At 36.3% G+C, this 16,486-nt stretch overlaps 1 protein-coding gene across 7 annotated transcripts in view; it reads left to right on the top strand.

The window, feature by feature from the left end:
• The window catches only part of LOC6039691, a 36,182-nt gene that overhangs the window by 12,383 nt on the left and 7,313 nt on the right, over positions 1 to 16,486 (top strand). For 6 of the 7 annotated variants that reach the window (XM_038259986.1, XM_038259987.1, XM_038259982.1 and 3 more), the window contains exons 3-11: positions 5,944 to 6,358; positions 6,430 to 6,562; positions 6,622 to 6,767; positions 6,835 to 6,984; positions 7,047 to 7,217; positions 11,309 to 11,373; positions 11,439 to 11,521; positions 11,960 to 12,224; positions 12,503 to 12,559. In XM_038259986.1, coding sequence (XP_038115914.1) covers positions 5,944 to 6,358; positions 6,430 to 6,562; positions 6,622 to 6,767; positions 6,835 to 6,984; positions 7,047 to 7,217; positions 11,309 to 11,373; positions 11,439 to 11,521; positions 11,960 to 12,224; positions 12,503 to 12,559 — 1,485 coding nt within the window. The remainder of the gene's footprint in view (positions 1 to 5,943; positions 6,359 to 6,429; positions 6,563 to 6,621; positions 6,768 to 6,834; positions 6,985 to 7,046; positions 7,218 to 11,308; positions 11,374 to 11,438; positions 11,522 to 11,959; positions 12,225 to 12,502; positions 12,560 to 16,486) is intronic. The other variant, XM_038259989.1, reaches the window with a different exon arrangement.

Genomic DNA, 16,486 nt, shown 5'->3' with positions numbered 1-16,486 from the left:
GAAAATTGGTGACGCTGACACGAATTTTTCAACTCCATTCATCGAATCTCGAAACCGTGACATAAACAAACCCGGCGCAAACGTGAGTGCCCAAGCTCACTGAGCAGCTCCATTGCGTGGCAGTAGTCGACCAACGCTCATTCGACGTTGCACGCACACACATAAAGAAACAAGTTTTCACACGAAAAGTTTGTTTTTATGCTTGAAAATGTAAATTTTAATATAAATTATGGTTGTTTTGAGTGTTTTGTGCACCGTCTAGAACCATTCAATTGTTTAAAGATAGTCAAAATAGTGTTTACAGAAGATCTTCCAAGTCTGTCATTCGACAGGAATTGAATGAGAGAATCTCTTTATATTTCATGTCCCTCATTCTCCTGCAGCCGACCGGTACATTTGATATCAAAACCATACAAAAATGGTGATCTTTTCCCTTCTTTTTAAGACACCTTAGGGAAGGCGACCTATGGCGATCTACTCTAACATGTTAACATTAAGTCAGGGGTGCCCAACCTTTTGGACCTGCGGGCCTTATCTGATTTTTCTGAAGCAGTGGCGGGCTGGAACTAACATTTGATAAAAGTTGAAAAAAGTAAAAAGTATAATTTGATTTTAAGAATAAAGCACAAAGATAACTTTCAGAAATGTGTTTATCTGACATATTTGAATTTTTGTTTGTTTAAAATTGTATAGTTATTGTTTTTGACGATTGCAATTAAATACCTCGATATAATAAAAAAAAAAAAATTTCAATGGTCGTTGCCATTTTTTTAAAGTTTAATTTCCTCAACACTACAATATAAAAGATCAATGAGACATGATAAAATTTATTCAAACGATATTTGGATTCGAATAACTTTTACAAAAAAAACCTTGTTGTACACCTGTATTGTATTTTGAAAAAAAAATAAAGATTTTATAATGATTTTAAACACAGAAAATTTAAAAGTGTAAAAAATATATATTAAATCATTTTCAATTGATTTGCTCTGTAATTTCTTGACTCGATTTGAGAAATTTTTTAATATTTTTAAAATATTTGCAGCGATCAGTACGAATTATTTGCTTTGCTTCAAAAAAACATTATCACAGAAATGTTGGAAAAATACATTAGTTTTTGCATAGTTATTTATAAAAAAAAAATTAAAATAGAAAAAAAAACTTCAATGCGTTTTTGTTTCATTAATTTCACAATTTTACGAAATGGATAATTTTGTTTTCTTGCACCATTTTTCAGTTTAAAAATATCAACATAGAAATTAGAATTCAAACATGAAGAATGTTGTTGTATTTTCAGACAATCAATTTATTTATTTAATATTTCATGAACAGCCTTAAGGGCCGGTCATAGAACTATTTTGAAAAGCCGTCGCGGGCTGGATGAATTGGCTTCACGGGCCGGACGTTGAGCAGGCCTGCATTATGTTAAGAAATAGCCACCGAAGCCGCTTTGTAATTGCGGCCCTTCATGGGTCATGGGAAAAATTACTTAGGGAACATTTTAGAAACTTCGGCACGCAAAATTTGGGAACAACTCAAAATAACAAGTATGAAGCTCTCGTTGAAAAAAAAAACTATGAAAAATGACCTGTGGGAAAAAAAAACTAACTTAAACCACCTAGGTGGTTGGTGCCATCCTTACTCCTAATCGACTAAGTTCATTTAAAATTTGGTAATACACGGAAAAAAATCAATTCTCGAAATCGTGAATTAAATGCACGAATGCGAGAACCACAAAGGAATATATGCACGTTTATGGTGCAAATGCACCATACTCATGAATAAATTCCTTCGTGGTTCTCACATTCGTGAACTTAATTCACGATTACGAGAATTGATTTTTTTTTCTGTGTATCTGGGACGGGACGGCTGGACAGGGTCTTCTTTTTGAGTGTTTACGTTTGTATTCTTCTTTTGTTTTTTTTTTTTGCAAGAAAATTCGTGTTCGAATAAAAATATCAAGCTATCTGTGATTCAGAGCGCTTGACAATTCAAATTTTCTTGATGATGTTTTTCAACTCAGCGCTCAAGCTTGCGGATGGGAGGAGAATCCTTGGTTTATGTTCCACAATTTTACGGTGGATCCGTTCATAACGAGCTGCCGGATACAAATCACTAGGAATGGTTGGCAAATCAAAGATGATCTAAGAGCAAGGTGAAGCCAGCATTTACAAAGCGGATTCAGCGGTAATTTTTAACTCAACTATTGTTGTTAGTGCGAAAGTTAACATTCCATAGGTCGCACGCCCTAAGGTGCCAGAATCGTAAGAAATGGTCGGCAAAAACTTAAATTTGTACCAATTTAAATGAAATTAAATGAAAATGCTATAAATAAATGCCTATCAATTGAAAATATTTTAATCTATCTATTAATGCAATTTACTATAATTTGCGAAACCGATTTTATTTTTTTTTTATTTTTTTTTTTCAACTCTAATTACAATACTTCCCATTTTCTCCTCATAAGAAAAGGACTGGTTTAGGTTGACAGAAGCGGCCATGTTGAAAGTGGTTTATTTTGACAATAGAGATATCCACGCGCGAGAGTGTCTTAGTTTGTAACAAAATTACACACAGACATAGGCAAATCGAGTAGAATGATTCGTCTGTCAAAATCAGCTGTGCCCTTTATTATACCACGAGCACGTGGTAAACAGCTGGTTTTTACAGACGATTGGTCTACTCGATTTGCCTATGTCTGCGTAAAAATAGTGTAAACAAAATCAGCTGCTTGGAATTCAGCCAATCACAATCGTTCAAAACCAAAACAATACTTCAAATACAAATACTAACACAGAATCGTGGTTTGCGTGAGAGAAACCGTGGAGATCTCTATAGAGATCTCCACGGTTTCTCTCACGGACACCATAATAGAGATCTCCACGGTTTCTCTCACGCACACCATGATTCTGTGTTAGTATTCGTATTTAAAGTATTGTTTTGGTTTTGATCGATTGTGATTGGCTGAATTTCAAGCAGCTGATTTTGTTTACACTATTTTTACGCAGACATAGGCAAATCGAGTAGACCAGTCGCCTGTAAAAACCAGCTGTTTACCACGTGCTCGTGGTATAACAAAGGACACAGCTGATTTTGACAGACGAATCATTCTACTCGATTTGCCTGTGTTTGCGTGTAACTAAACTCCAAACTAACACACTCTCGCGCGTGGATATCTCTATAGAGCTTTATGACATTTCGCGTACGCACACTAGCGCATCATCTGATTTTGCTGGCCGGACAAAATTTAACCTCAATCTTTTTCGTGTACGTACACGCAATACATGTGCACGTAGAAACCTCTATTCAGTGTTAGTATTTGTGTTTAAAGTATTGTTTTGGTTTTGATCGATTGTGATTGGCTGAATGGAGCATTTTCATTCGAGCAGTTTTTGCTTTTTTCTTCAATGTATTTCTTATGGAGCGAACTGTCAAAAACTGCTCGACTGCGGGTGCCCCATTCCAAGCAGCTGATTTTGTTTACACTATTTTTACGCAGGCATAGGCAAATCGAGTAGATCAATCGTCTGTAAAATCCAGCTGTTTACCACGTCCTCTTGGTATAGCAAAAGACACAGCTGATTTTGACAGACGAATCATTCTACTCGATTTGCCTATGTCTGCGTGTAAATTTTGTTTCAAACTAACACTTCCTCGCGCGTGGATATCTCTATGTCTAAGTGTAGTTTTGTTAAACACTAACACACTCTCGCGAGTGGATATCTCTATAGGTTCTTTTTCTCTTTGTTTTTCCCATCCCATGGTAATATAAAGCATTGATAGTGTTGCCAGATCTTCGATCTTTGGAAGTACTTTCGATTACCTTTGCAAAGATAGATCGGATGCAAGCGTTTTCGTAAAGATAAGTGAGATCCGGCTTCAAAAAGCTAAACAAATATATCAAGCAAACTTGCGAGATCCTCGATATTTTGGAATCGTTTGCAAAGTCGATTACCTGTCAAACGTATACGTGATAGGGTATTTTAACCATTAGTGGACCCCCTAGTAGAGCCGATGCACATTTTTCACAAATTTTCAATATTTTAAGCACTTTTTCATAACCCTTTGTACAAAACAATGAAATCTGAAGTCTTTTGAACAATTTTGACTATTTGTTTCATCAGTTATTTGTTTTTGAGCAGAAAAATAGCCATTTGAAAAAAAAGTTTTTTTGCCTTATTATGGACCCCCTTTTCCTATAGTGGACCCGGGTCCATAATCCGATTGTGGACCCGGGTCCACTATAGGCAAACTGTTATTTTTATACCAAATTTAACCGATATTTGATGTTTTGATGCATGGTGTAGGTCTAATGATAGATATAATGAATAAAAGATGGATTTTGCTAACTTTTCATTATAAACAAATATGTTTTGTTAACAAATTTGGCTTTAAACAACAAAAACCTAACAGACATTTAAAAACATTTATTTCCGAAAAGATCAGAGAAAACGTTTCAAAAACCACTATAAACATAAAAATAATTAAAAAAAGTAATCTTGATGCAAAATTTTCCATATTAATTACATAAATGGTTGACCGAAACTAAATAATAGATTTGTTTACAGTTGCTGATAAAATCACGCATGTTTATTTAAAAAAATGTGTTGTTATTGATTTATTATTATAAAATATCATTTCAAACTGCATTTATGATGCTTCAGTTAAGTACAATCAACTATAGTTTAGATTAATTATAAATTTTTACGGCTTCAGCATTTTTGGTACTTTTAACATGAAAACAGTTATATTTATACTCATAATTGAAAAAAATATGCGTTTAGGTTGTTAACAACAAGCATTTATTGTATGTTTTAGAGAAACTTTTGCTTGAATACACAGTTTTCTTCATTTTTGAAGGTTAAATTAACAGGGGTCCACTTTTGGAAAAGTTTGGATTTCGTTGTCCTATATTGGACCCCCCCAATTTTTGCTCGAAAATGGCAGTTCTTCGCTTTATTTTAGTAAAGATCCTTAAACTTACATTATTTCGACTTGCTGAAATTAAATAATCAGTCAAAAAATGATTGGAAGGTTAATTCAATCATAAAATATAAATGCAGTTTTGTTGTGAAAACGCTAGTGGCCATGGCTGATTTCAGATGTCGAACTCAAAACACTTATTTTGGTGAAAAGGACAATTCAATGTCAGTCAACATTGTTTTAAATGATGCTGAACATGCCAAATAAAAGATTTGTAGACAACAACACGCTTGAAATTGTGATTTTATTGAATTTTTCATCAAAAACCCTTCAGAGGGTCCACTATAGGAAAGGGGTCCACTAATGGATAACGTACCCTAATATTTGATATGATTTCCGGCCATTTATCTTACATCCGGATATATGCGAAAACACATTTATGTATGTATGTGTTTTGAACTAATTATCGAAACTTTTTTTTGTTTTTTTAAGCTCGATCTATGGGACAAAATCGGCCCAGCCAGTGCTGAAAAAAACTGAGTGCCAATTTTGGTAACACAAGCCAGACAGATATTTCAAGCAAAACAATGTAAATAGGCCAATGTCGAAGTTTAAACAAAGAGTCTAACCTGCTCATGTCAGAAGGCAAAAATGAAAGAAATAAATAATTCAGGTTCAACGATTAGCAATTTACCCCACACACCCCCTAACTAAATTCACTTGTTGTTGTTGTTGTTGTTGGTTCTGTATCGTGTTCCACTCCAAGTAGGTGGCACCTCCTCCCCCGCGCGCACTTGGCACTGGTTCTAAAGTTTTTAGCGCACCGCGGTTCCACAGTGCCGCATGGCAAAGCGCCATCAATGACTGACTGACACTGTTTTTTTGTTTTTATTTGGGGGGGATCGCATCGATTACTTCTTTGCGAAACATGCTTGCAAAATTTCCTCTGAGTCATGCCAGGAGGAAATTGGATGGTTTTATAGCTAATTATTGATTGTAATTTCTCTCTCCCTCTTCCAGCTATGGCTTCATCCACGACAAGCGACTCCCGCAGAAGCACGACCCGCACGAGAACAAGGCGCGGGAGATTGAGATGGAGCGGGTCAAGAAGTGGCTCAAAATGCTCGGCAAGTGGGACGACAAGTCCTCGCAGGCCAAGTTGCACAAGCGCGTCTACAAGGGCATCCCGGACAAGCTGCGGGCGCGGGTCTGGGCGAAGTTGCTGGGGCTGGAGGAGGTGATGGCCGATCGGAAGAACCGGGACAAGTACCAGGAGATGCTGGAGCTGGCCCGCAAGTGGGGCACGGAGGCGCGCCAGATCGACTCGGACGTGAACCGGCAGTTCCGGGAGCACATGATGTACCGGGAACGGTACAGCATCCGCCAGAAGAGTCTGTTCAACGTGTTGGTGGCGTACAGTATGTACAACACGGAGGTGAGGTTACTGGGTTGGGTTAGGTTGGAATAGGGTTGAAGAATTAAGCGAGATTTCCTCTTATTTTGTAGGTCGGTTACTGCCAAGGAATGTCCGGTTTGGCCGGAGTTCTGCTCATGTACATGAACGAAGAGGAAGCATTTTGGGCGCTTAGTATATTGTTATCCGATAAGAAGTACGCTATGCACGGTTTGTTCATTGAAGGTAAGTCTAGACTAATAATTTAAAAATACGATATTTATTAGATAAACTCTATCTTTCAGGCTTCCCGAAGCTTACCCGCTTCCTAGCGCACCATGACAAGATCATTGCCAAATTCATACCAAAGCTGAAGAAACACTTTGACCAGTACAACCTGGACTCGATACTGTACTCGCTGAAATGGTTCTTTGTTGTGTTTATCGAACGGGTCAGCAAATAAGACCAACCAATCTAGTAACTTATTCCCCTAACGATTGTCCTCTCCTCCATTCCAGATACCGTTCAACTTGTGCTTGCGCGTGTGGGACATTTACCTGCTGGACGGCGAAAAGGTCGTAACGGCCATGGCGTACACGATCTTGCGCATGCACAAGACGAAAATACTGAAGCTCAAAGACATGGATCTGATTGTGCAATACATACAGGTGAGAAGTTGTTCACAAACTTGAACTTCTAATTAATTTCTTCTTCTTCTTTTTTCGTTCAGACTAAGCTGCACGTCGATTTCGGCTACGAGGATGACATTGTGATCCAAACGCTGGAAAAGTGCATGGACGAGCTGCGGAAGGCCGGCCTGGAGCTGCCACCGCCGCCGGAGCCGATCGAGCTGCCCAAGAAACCGTTCGGCGTGTTTGTGGAGCCCACGGTGGAGGCGAAGGTGAGTGATTTTAGCTAAACTAATATTCAATAAATTTAAACAATTAATGCCCTTCAAGATTTTTTTTGCCCCAATATCATCGTTTTGATGAAAAAACAAACACAAATGTTTCCACCATGAAACCCCCAAACCAAATCTAATATAATTCAACATGTTTATTGCATCATTCTTTCATTTACTGGCTCAGTAGTAGCTTTATTATTGAATTTATATTGGTACAATTTTAAATTCGACAATCCCAACTACAGTTAATGATCAAGTTATTTTAAAATATCGAAAAGTGTCATTCTCAAGTTATTTCCGTCTGCTCGGGTAACTCACTCTCTTACCCACTGCCTTACCTTTTTGCCCACTCATTCACTAAAAAGGAGAAAAGCTCGGAACTTAACCTCAAAGGTAAACAACCGAATGAACTTTTTTGACAGGTGTCAGTTCCGGGACTTAGCATTTAAAATTATAATTTTGTTCCGGTTGTTCCGTTTCGCATGGACACAAATACGACCAAAAACACGGCAAGGACACGGCCACGGGAATGGCTAGGAACAGGCACCTACACGGCCAGAGACACGAAAACGGCCAGAAGCACGGGCACGAACACAGGCAGGAGTCCGGACAAAGACACGGCCTAGAGCACGGCCACGGGAACGACCAGGAACAGGCAACTACGTGGTCAGGTGCACGTACACGAACACGGCCAGAAGCACGGACAAGCACACGGACACTTATACTAAAAAAAACTCGGGTTATGACGTTTCGCGCAATCGGAAGCAAATTCAAATTCAAAAAAAAATGCTAAGTCCCGATTTGACACCTGTCAAACCACTCAAATGGCACTCACAAAATGAATACTGAGTTCTTTGAGTTCATTTGCTACGCCACAGTTTTCTTGCCTATACTGCCGTTCTACGCATAATTGTCCCATGTCATTTTTAGACGATTTTGACTTTTTGACATTTTTTAGTTTAGTTTGTCGTTTACTTTTAGAAAAACACATAAAATCTAGTACTTTGTTCGGAAACTCATCAAAAACAACACCAAGTTATGCGTAGAAACACAGAGATCGGTCGAAAAATTTCAATAGCGTTTTTCTCAGTTGCACTTTTTAGAACATGGGACAATTATGCGTAGAACGGCAGTATAGGTCTGAAATGTTGTCAATAGAGGAGAAAATCGTGACGTCAGAAATGAACTCAAATCACTCAAAGTTCATTTTGTGAGTGACTTTAACATTTTGGCCTAGTTTGACAGCTACCTCGTTCCCAGGTTTTCTGTGGGAGAGAAAAGGAGGCGAACACTTTATGAAAATCATATCTGTAAAAATTCCTAGCCTAAAAATTTTGTCGCGAGTAGCTTTTCTCATCTGTTGGCCCAATGTTTATCATTGAAAACAAAATCTATTCAACTTTGTAAATCAACAAATGATTATAAACTTACAATCCATTCATTCATACATAATCCATGATTTTAATTATTTAAAAGATTTACAAATTCAAAATATGTTTTTTAAATTAAATAAAAAATATAAATGAAAGAAAAAGGTTGGCAATTTTAAAAAGATTTAAAAAAATGTATAAATATTTTAAAATTGTTGAAAATACAAAAAAATAAAAACATAAAAAAATAACTATTTTTTTCAGTATAAAATTTTGAAGAACGAATCACAAATTATCTTTTCAAAGAATATAAAGACGATCAGAGATTAAAAAAAAATGAAATTTTTAAAAAAGATTTAAATGCCAAAAAAATTAAAAAAAAAACAAATCCTTAAAAAAATTACTTACAAATCTTCAAAAAAGAAATTAACATTCAAAATCTGAAAAAAACTAAAATTTCTTGCTAAACTAAAAATTTCAAAATAAAATAAATCTATTTTCAATAATTCATGATTTTAATTTTTCAAGATTGACAAATGTAAAAATATATATTAATTAAAAAAAAATATAGAAAAAGTTATATGTTTTTAAAAGTTTGAATAATTACATATAAATTTAGAAAAAAATTATGCAGAACTAAAAATTAAATTATTTTTCTTAATTAAAAAAAAGGTCAAAAATAAACAAAAAAGTATTTCGAAAGTTTGTTAACGATATAATTATCGAGGTTCGATAACGATAGTTCTATCATTATCTTTATCGTTATTTTGATAATTCTATCGGCGATAATTTTATCGGCGACAACGGGCGACAACTTATATTTAATATATTCCTAAAATTGACTAAATCCAACCAAATTATGTTGCATTTTTAAACATCTTCTTAGATTTTTTTTTTGCTATTATGATAAGTTTCAAAGTATAAATACTAAAAATAATCAGAATATACCGTATTTTCTAGAAAATGTTCAAATTTGATATTTAATACAAAAATACTTCAAATTATAATTCGCAATCTGAATCTCAAACGATACTAAATTTAGCATGCATTTTCACTGTTTTAGAGTTTTTTGAATGAAATACTCAAATTTTCACAAATATAGACTCGATTATCAGAAGGCCTCGGAAAAATTTCACTTCGGATAATCAAAACTTCGGATAATCGGATCACGAAAAAAATGTTTTCGTTGTCTAAGTTTTCATTGTTTAACTTAGGTATAACCTCTAAACTACGCTAAAATGATCTAGAATTTTTAATCCAAGATGGCGGCAATATTGAAAAAATGCATTTTATTTTTTGTTTGGCAACCAACAACTCAAATTTGACTAAACTAGGGTCGTAGAACTCAAATTTTATGTTAAAAATGAAAAAAAAAACAAAAAAAAATTGTGTTCATGATTCGATTATTCGAAGTCCCATACAAACCTTCGGATAACCGAGGCCTCGGATAATCGAGTCTGGACTGTGCCGTATTTTTTTAAGTACTCAAATTTTCATAATTTTCAATGTGGGTATCAAACGAAGCGAAATTTCACCTGCATTTTCACTGTTTTAGAGTTTTTTTTAACGAAATACTAAAAAAACTCTAAAACAGAGAAAATGCACGCAAAATTTCGAATCGTTTGATACCCAGATTGCTAATTATAGAAATTTGAGTTTTTCATTCAAAAAACTCTAAAACAGTGAAAATGCATACAAAATTTCGAACCGTTTCATACCCAGATTGCAAATTATTAAAACTTGAGTATTTCCGAGAAAATACGGAATATTCTGAAAATTTTAGCATTTTATTTAAAAAAAAAACTCAAAAACAGTTAAAATGCAGGTAAAATTACGCTTCGTTTGATACCCATATTGCAAATTATGAAAATTTGAGTACATACTTTTAAAAAATACGGTGTTTTTTGATTTTTTTTTGTATTTAACATGATATCAATGGATTGAGCCAATTTACGATTTTAAAAATGAGTTATTGTCCGTTATCGGCGATAAGATTATCGCCAATAGAATTATTGGAATAATGATAACGATAGATTATCGTTATCGTCCCAACGATAACGATAACCATTATCGTTATCGTTAGACGATAATATAATCGACGATAATTCAATCGAATAACAACCTGGATTTACAAATTTAACAAATATCTCATTTTTTTTTTAAATATCAAATATTTGAAAGCTTTTAATAAATTTTTAAATTTGGTACATTCACGAATTTTTATAGCTCTATGAAATTAAAAATTTTCGTATTTTGAATATTTTAATTTCTCAATTTTAGAAATATTATGATCGAGTGCAATATTCGCCACGTAAATCGTCCTAAATGCAAATTTTGATTAAAATTCTCCGTAAAAAGTGGTGGAGCAAATTCAATTCTAGTGAAGAAACTTTTGAACAAACAATAACAATTATCTTCAAAATAAAATAAGAAAATATCCTTAATTATTCACAGACTTTTTATTACTTGCTTAGAGTGACTCCTAACAGGTAGAAAAAAACAAAACCACAAACTACAAAATACCAACTTAGGTATTTGGAAATATCTTGACAGCGACAAACGTTTTGTGTGCTTGGATTACGCATATTTCTTGTGTTTAATAAGAGCGAATGATCATACTACTCGCTTAGAGCGGATCCTGGCAATGCAAATGGACTTTTTTTTTAAGTATTTTAGCTATTATCAGTTAATCAGCAATTTTGTACAACTTTTTTTCAGATTGGTCGCCGCAAGCAAGAGTTCACCGAAACTGAGAAAGAGGTTACGGAAACGGTTAAAATCAAGTAAGATATTGGCTAAAATTAAAATATGTTTTTTTTAAACTAATGTTCTTGTTTTTAATCCGCAGGCGAGAAATTACTGCCCAAGAAGTTGCCACGCTAAACCAGGAGGTCGCCACGGGAAGTGGTTCCAATAGTCAGCTAAATGCCGGTAAGTTGGGGTTTTGCTGGTTTTTTGGGTTCGTGATGTAGATTCAAAAGCATAAACTAGTTTGAGTTTGTTTCATACAGTACCATTCAATTTGTACAGCAATAATAGGCTTGATAAACTCGTCAATGTGTTTTTAATTGAAAACAATTTAAATCGTTTAGATTGTTTGACCGATTTTCTCTGTTCGTTTATAGTGCTGCCACGTGTTTGCATTTAGGGACACAGAAAGTGTCCTTCTTCCTTTGCTCTTTATATGTGAGGTGTGTAATAGCCTATAGCAGAGTTAAACCAAAATAGACTAAGTTCTGTTCATCACACATAACTGCTGTGCACAAAAAAATATGTACAAAGAGACACACTCACCTCTGCAAACCACTTTTCTGTTGCTGAAAAAATCATAATTTTTCAAAGAATTGATCACTTTACTCCTACTTTCAGTGCACGTTCCCGAGTCGGAGGACGGCGGTTCGCTGCTGGGCAGTTCGCGCAAGTCCCTGGCGGACACGTCCGTGACGTCGACGGCCGACCTGAGCGTCCTGTCCGGGGGCCACAGCCAGCGCTCCCAGCAGGCCTTCGAGATGTACTACGACGAGCAGCCGCTGCAGCAGCAACAGAACCAGCACCTCCACCAGCCCCAGCTCCACTCCAAGCCGATCGAAAGTGGTGATGACGAAGGTGGCGACGGTGGCGAAAGTAGTCCCGGGTAAGTGTTTGAACTAGTTTCTTTTTCTGTCCCCGATGATCTGTGTGAGCTTGAACTTGCCAATGCTGTCGTAACTTGTCGCCTCGAAGAAGTCCTCGTCCGCCTCTGTGCCAATTTTAACCACCTTCTTTTGTTGGATCAGCACAAGTCTCTGTTGCTTTTTTTTGGTTGTTAAAATTCGAGGGAAAACGCATAAAAGTTTTAATAAGGACTCTCGTTTTTTCGACTTTACTCTCCCTCCACCTCCCTTTTTTTCTTAAGCCGTCATTATTTTTCAGATTACGGAAACGAGCGGTTATTATCGGGGCGAAATACAAACCCACCAAGGGCCCAACTGTGGTGGCCACTGGCAGTTTTGTGTTGGATTTGGGGCGTTAAATTTGTGTAAATAATTGTATATAATACAGAGTTGTGTTGTTAGATCAGATTCATTGCTGTACATTTAAGAATCAATCATATTACGCTATAAAAGATCAGTTGGTTCCATATAAAGCGGTTCAACGACTTCCGCTCGGAACATTGTCTTTGCTGTATTGCTAAAGTTAAATTCTGTTTAGAGTTTAGAGCTTAAAATTTTTGTTTAGAGCTAACTTAAAAAATGTCGAAAGGACGTACCGATGCCCGTGTGCTCTCTTGTACTTAGTTTGCTGAGATTCCTATCTAGATAGAACAAGAGAGCACAACGGCATCGATACGTTACCCTCATGACATTGGGTCTGGGGGTGAGGCTTGGTCATACAAAATTCCGCAGTTTTATATGACCTTATCCCCCATTTTGATCGGTTAGAAGAGGTTTTTCATTTTTACGGGTGACGAAGAACTGCGGCGAGAGTGCCATTCTGCGATGTCGCAGATACATTCCCTGGCTGATTTTGGAATCCTGCAGCTCTTCCTGGTCCAGCGAAAAAACATCGCTAATTCTACCGAAACTTATCCATCAAACGGAGAAGATTTTCAGTAAAACAGGTTTTCAAACGGAACCAAACGATAAAGAAAGCTTCTGGATGGATACAACCGCATCGACTCCATAAACAACTTCTATTCATTATTTAAAAAATGACGATCTCGCCTTCAACTTTATTAAAGGTTTCTCGACTTCAAATTCAGGTTTTCAAAAGCCACATATTTTTCATTTTTGCTAAAAAAATCAATTTTTAATGAGCGATAACAATACTCTCTACTTTTGGCGAACAGTAAATTGGTTCCACTTTGACAGTCCAAAATTGAGGCCGTTTTGCGAACCACTATTCAGCACCCAGGGCAGTATAACAAACAAAGATTTGCGCGAAAACATGTTTCGGTATTTTGTTAACTTTTTCTCCAGTGACGTTTATGGAAACAACACTAATTGATTCCATGTGATTTTCTACATAAACAACGGCAAATAAAGATATTCTTTATGTAAACTAATGTCAAATACATAAACAATGACTTTTAAATCCCGCTGTTTGACATGCATGATTTTTAAAACCCGCCAAACAAATCGCAGCAAACTGGGGGTTGATGGGGAAAAATCGGAAAAGTACTAGTCAAAAGTTTTCTGTTTTCTTTTGAAACGGTGGTGTTTTTTCGAGGTCCGGAGAAAAGTGGCCAAATTATTTTAGGAATCCGAATCCCTAGTTCCAATATTTCCGATAAGAGTGCTGAAATAATCTTTAGTTGTTCTGGACACGTGATTTTTGTTGCTAAAATTCTCAGTAATTATGTTGCACCCCGTTTCATTAGAAAACATGACGACAATTCTGGTTGGCGGTTTGGGTTGCTGTTGAGGAAAGACTGTACGCCATAAAAAAAACAGTTTTTTCTTATGACTTGTTTGCTTTTTGTTATTCTTGCCTCGGAGTAAACGATATCAATGCAGGCAAATATTTTGCTTACTGTCTTGATTTGAGTGAAAAATGATATCGAAAAACAAAAAAAGTGCTTTAGACAATCTAAGGAAGTAAAAAATGCAACTATGTTCTCTTATTCTTTTATTTCAAGTTTTATCCCAAACCCCTTTTATTTCGTGTATAATAATTTTCCAGGATCGACAATTTTATAATATGGCTAATCAAATTCGCTACTATTTCGTATTCAAACACTCCCTTCAACAACAAAATGCACCCCCCTTAAAAAATATTTATTTCACATGCAAATTTGTAAGTAACAAATAACACATAAAAAATCTTCTGCGGCAGCTTCACTTCAAACATTGCCGAACGTTTGATAAGTTTCCACTCCACGGTCCTCCAAAAGCGGTTAGCGGGTTTACCTTTTTCATCATCCGATCTACATCCGGAACCCATTTCTGGAAGAAATCCATTTTTTGAGCTTGATGAAATATCGGAGATCGGGATTCATAAAATAACGTGGCCAGTTTGTTCCGGCTTAATCCGGTCCTGTTGAAAAAAACGGTCCCATAAAAAGCACCACCGTTTCAAAAGAAAACAGAAAACTTTTGACAAGTACTTTTCCGATTTTCCCCCAGCAACCCCCAGTGTGCTGCGATTTGTTTGGCGGGTTTTAAAAATCATGCATGTCAAATGGCGGGATTTAAAAGTCATTGTTTATGTATTTGACATTAGTTTACATAAAGAATTGACGGAAACACATACAATGGGGTAAATGGGGCAAATTGGGCCCTTGCCGTGATTTGCCTCCAATAAAAATATCACAAATCGATTCCTCGTGATTTTCCCCATACAATAATACATTTTGCAACTATAGGCAATTACGCCCAAGTTACCATCCAGCTCTAACAGAAATCATTAATAGGCTGTAAACCAGCATTCAACAGCTAATCTGCTGTAAAACAGCTAATGTGAGAGCAAATCAGCACTAAAGCAACTGCTCTAGCAATAGCTAAAATGCAGCTGAAAAAAAAAATTAGACGGCTTTCGGTCGCAGTTAAGATTCCTTATTTTACCTGATAAAAAACATGTTTATGCTGTTGCTGTTAAATTGCAGAGTAACTGAACATTCTTTGGAACAAAAACTTCTGCTGGACAGATTTCTACAAGGATGGAAGTTGGCGTTCTTTGGGCCAGTTTGGTTTTCAACGCAAATGGCAATTGCCCCGTGGAAACCACAATGTCCCGAAGCGTGAATTTAATACAATCAACATTTTTGTTACGGTTCTCCGGACACTTTAAATAAATCTGTTCAAGGCGGTCTTATGATAAACAAGCTCGAGCGAAAATGAGATGAACCTTCCAGCAAGAAAAAGTAACATTCAAATACTACTGAAACTGCGCTCGGATGCCACCACATATTTAGGCGTGACGGCAAAGGTGCATGATTCGACCAAAGTAAACATCAACAACTCGTTCCTGGCATCAAGTCTCCAATACCAATCATTTCATGAAATAAATAGGGGGATGGCGTCGCTATTTTTAGACCACGTTTTCCACTTTTTCTCATCGAAATCGACTACTTTATCGACTTCATTTTGCTGGACGAGATAGGACGCCGTCTATTTTTAGACGATGACTCAGCACTTTTCCACTCTTGCACCTCAAAAAACCAGGTGGCAGCACGATGTAACGCCACGTCCCTATTGTTCCTCCTCTCAGCCGTTTCCTCCAATCAGCTGTGTCGGTAATGAAGATGCAAACAAACCGAAAATAGAACTGGGGTAGGAGGAGGAGAGAGAAAGAGATAATAACATTTTTGCATCTCATATTTTTTTGACGTTTTGCAGGGCCGGATCAACAACAGTAGGGGCTCAGCTCTAAAACAGAAATATAAAGTCCAAACTCAGCTGCAAATCAGCTGTAAAGCGCATTTCCAGCAATTTCCGAAACAATTCAGCTGTTATTCACTGCAGGTATAGCGCTATTAGTGCTAAACAATTTACTTTTAGTGCTGATTGGTTACTTGGGTACGGCAGTTGACGATATTCGAGAAAAAAAACCTCAAATGGCTATATTAGGTAAAATGGACCAATTAATGCCGCTGATAAGAGAATCACCAATCAATTCCTCGTAATTTTTTACATTAAAAATTTTACTTCTGAAAGGCAGAAACTGGCGGCATCAAAAGATCCGGGCTTTCACCCGTTTTTGCCCACTGTGCACTGTGCAACGGTTGCTGACAACGTTGAATATTTAAGTCACGATAACTTAAGAATGTCAGATGCGTCAGATTTTCAGTGTCAAAAATTAAAGTATCGTGGAATTTTCCGAACTTTCGAACAAACTTATCTAAAAAAAAATCTAACTGACCCTAATATTTGTTATGGTCGAAAATATATGTTATCAACCAAAAAACACGATTTTTAG

This window comes from Culex quinquefasciatus, chromosome 3 (assembly GCF_015732765.1).
Source record: "Culex quinquefasciatus strain JHB chromosome 3, VPISU_Cqui_1.0_pri_paternal, whole genome shotgun sequence".
NCBI lineage: Eukaryota > Metazoa > Arthropoda > Insecta > Diptera > Culicidae > Culex > Culex quinquefasciatus.
Note: the sequence above shows the minus strand (reverse complement) of the source record. Positions and strands in the feature narration are given on the sequence as shown.